We start from the raw sequence: 2,987 nt of genomic DNA, 5'->3' as shown, positions 1-2,987 counted from the left end.
CTTTATTTGGTTTGGAGTTTGTTTCAAATTAGAGATTAATGACACCGGGCAGACAGCAGTTAGCAGCACTGGGCTTGGATTGTACCAGAAACAATCCTCTATTGCATCTGTAGCCCATGACTTGCTTGACAACTGCCAACAGCTCCAGTGGAGGCAGACCAGCTTAAAACACATTTGTTTTTTACCTGCTAACTCACCAGTACTTGTCAGAAACTCATGGTCATTTTCTCCTTTACACAAAAGGCTGGGTTACAGAAGGTAGACACCTCAGAATACAACACCAAACCTCATTAAAAGATGAGGTTGGCTAATGCCTTCTGTTTTGACATGGTAAATGACACTGACTAGCTGGCAGAATGCCATGTTCAGACACACTGGCATTTGACCAGTGTACCTGCTTTCCAGAAGAGATCCCTTCAATATCTGTATGCTCTGCTAATACAGCCTATAAATATAAAATTTAAAATATCCTAAAATCTTTCAACTGTACACAGACAAGCAGCAATACGTGACATTTGCAAGACCTGGTTTCCCTTGATGCAAACCTTTAATTAATTGACTGATACATCTTTTAGAACCTGAATTAACCTGTAGTGTAATTGATGATAAAAACAAATACATAGACATTCTGCACAATGGCCTGAAAGTCATTATGCAATACACCTGTAGCCTCCAAGTTTAGCTAGAAGTGACTAGTCCAGATACTCTTACTCCCTTGCCCTGTCCTGACATGAGCAGCAGTGCACACCAGCTGGGTATTACACTGAGCCAAAGCTGCAAAACTATTGGTTTCAGCACAATCATCCAGAAAGGAGTTTGGCTAACTCACTGCAGTAGCTACCTCAAAATGCACCCCATAAAACAGAGAAGGAAAAATTCCCCAAACCAAAAATCTGCAAAGAATTCCAAAAACTGGGAACATGCTGGAAACAGGAAGCAACAGTCACTCATAGTAGCTAAGCAGGGAATCAGCAGGCTGGTTCACACTTACTCTGGGGAAAATACAGGTGGTCTTATTTTTGTCAAGAAAGGAGTGACCCCTGAAGCCATTCAGAGACCTCCTTAAAATATGGCAGACTTATCAGAATCAGCAATTCTGTGTATCACAGCACATTAGTACTATGGAAATAAAGCCAATACATCCACCTACTTCTCTCATTTTGAAAAAGGCCATTCCCGTGAGTAAAGAATCAGATCCTGCCTGATGCTGTGGTCCTATCCTTTCCAGCTCTAACTGCTCAGCCACTTCTTGCAATCCACCCTGAAAAATAAAACATTGTTAATGGCTGAAAAAAACCACAAAAAACACCACATCAGAAAGCTCAACAGCTATATTTGGGTAAATCCAGTACACAGATCACATAACCTCAGGTATATTTTAACATTTGTACAGTAGCTGAAACAGTCATGCTAGATAAATACACACCTGGAGAATCAAACTTCTAGTATCAATAGCACTTTTAGAATTTTGTGCCAGTACTAATTAAATAAAGTATATATGACCAACAAAACTACTACTTCATGCTACCAGTTTCTCCAGTATCCAGATGTCATTATTTGAAATGATTATCAAGATGTTGAAAGGACTGGCAATGTTGAAGAAACTCAGGTGTTCCTGTACTCCTTTTATTTGAATGAAAATTTAAAAGGTAAAAACCCTGTTCTACAAATGCAAGAATTCAAGTGATTATAAATTTTACTGCCCATATGCCTCCATGTGTTCAAGTATCTAGGCTTCCTTTGAAGCAGACCTCCTCCTTTTCACTCACCTTTCAACAATTGAGTTTTTCCACTTCCTTTCACAAAAACTGAGAGTATCCTTAAGCATCTACAACATTACAGGGAGTCCAGGAAAACATCACACAGCAGGCATTTAGAGACCAGGTTGTAAAGTAAAAAAAGGAGAAGAGTGCCCCACCCCATCTCTACAAAACATTCTACCCTTCTTCAAAGTTTGTTTCATTAGCTGCCCTAAAAGGATAGGGGAAAAAATAAGCAAAAAAAATCCATCCTCTTACAACTCGTTTTGTAAGATACTGAAATCCAATGGTACAGATCGTTTTTCTGTCAGAGATGTATATTTAACAGTCACACGTAATGAAACATGCTTCTTAAAAAAGTATATAAACATCTCACATACAAAAAGGGAACAATTTAAAACAGTAATTGTCTGCTCTGAATTTTGATACAAGGTTTAAAAGGGTAGACTGCAAAGCCGCAGACTTCACCCCAAAGCTGCAAATCCATCTGCTCTGAAAGGTAAAACTACACCAGTTTTGAAGCAAATTTTCTTCTCAGTAAGCTTATGTGAAAAACTTTCCCTTTAAGTGCAGACTGACTGAATAAACCTCTTTTAAGTGCCCCCCTCAAACATTAATAATCGCTACATATGTAAGCAAACGCATCAGAAGCCAGTTAGGCTTTACATAAATAACACAAATTGGCTGAAGGAAAAACTTATTCTACTGTAGGTGCAGTCTTTTAATGCTGTAAGCTACACTGTGAGCACTGAATGTTGTACATTTATTTTTTTTTATTATTTAACCATAAAGCTACCAGAAATAGACTAAAGCATGTACACGTTCTTTAAGGTCTAGAAAGACAAAAAAAAAACAAAACAGACAAAAACCCCTTACTGCTGCCATAAGCTTTGCAAGGCAAAAATGCTGCAGAGGCAATGCTCTTCAAGGAAAGACTGCCCAATATCTGAGTTCACTTTCTTCACACTCTTAGCTCCTTTCAAGCATGGGAAGGGAAACAATGAGAAGCAAGAGCATTAACAATGTTAACAGAGCAACAAAGTCTGACCTGAAGTCAGATCAAGCATTATGAAAATTCCTATTAATCTTATGGTGACAGTTTGAGTCCAGGTGTTTCTTTTGTCTAAAAAGATGGAAGCTTCAGTAATAACATTGCCAAGTAACACCTACAAACCAACGTGAAAATCTGGTGCTGCTATGGCTAGTTTTATTCCAGCTTGAGCAGCA

At 38.5% G+C, this 2,987-nt stretch overlaps 1 protein-coding gene across 1 annotated transcript in view; it reads right to left on the bottom strand.

Moving 5' to 3' along the window:
- Positions 1-2,987, bottom strand: part of CNOT7 (CCR4-NOT transcription complex, subunit 7) — an 18,540-nt gene that overhangs the window by 2,761 nt on the left and 12,792 nt on the right. The window contains exon 5 of the mRNA XM_010002485.1: positions 1,151-1,261. Coding sequence (XP_010000787.1) covers positions 1,151-1,261 — 111 coding nt within the window. The remainder of the gene's footprint in view (positions 1-1,150; positions 1,262-2,987) is intronic.

This window comes from Chaetura pelagica, unplaced genomic scaffold (assembly GCF_000747805.2).
Source record: "Chaetura pelagica isolate M959 unplaced genomic scaffold, ChaPel_1.0 scaffold67, whole genome shotgun sequence".
NCBI lineage: Eukaryota > Metazoa > Chordata > Aves > Apodiformes > Apodidae > Chaetura > Chaetura pelagica.
The sequence above is the reverse complement of the archived record's forward strand: the minus strand, read 5'-3'. Positions and strand labels throughout refer to the sequence as shown.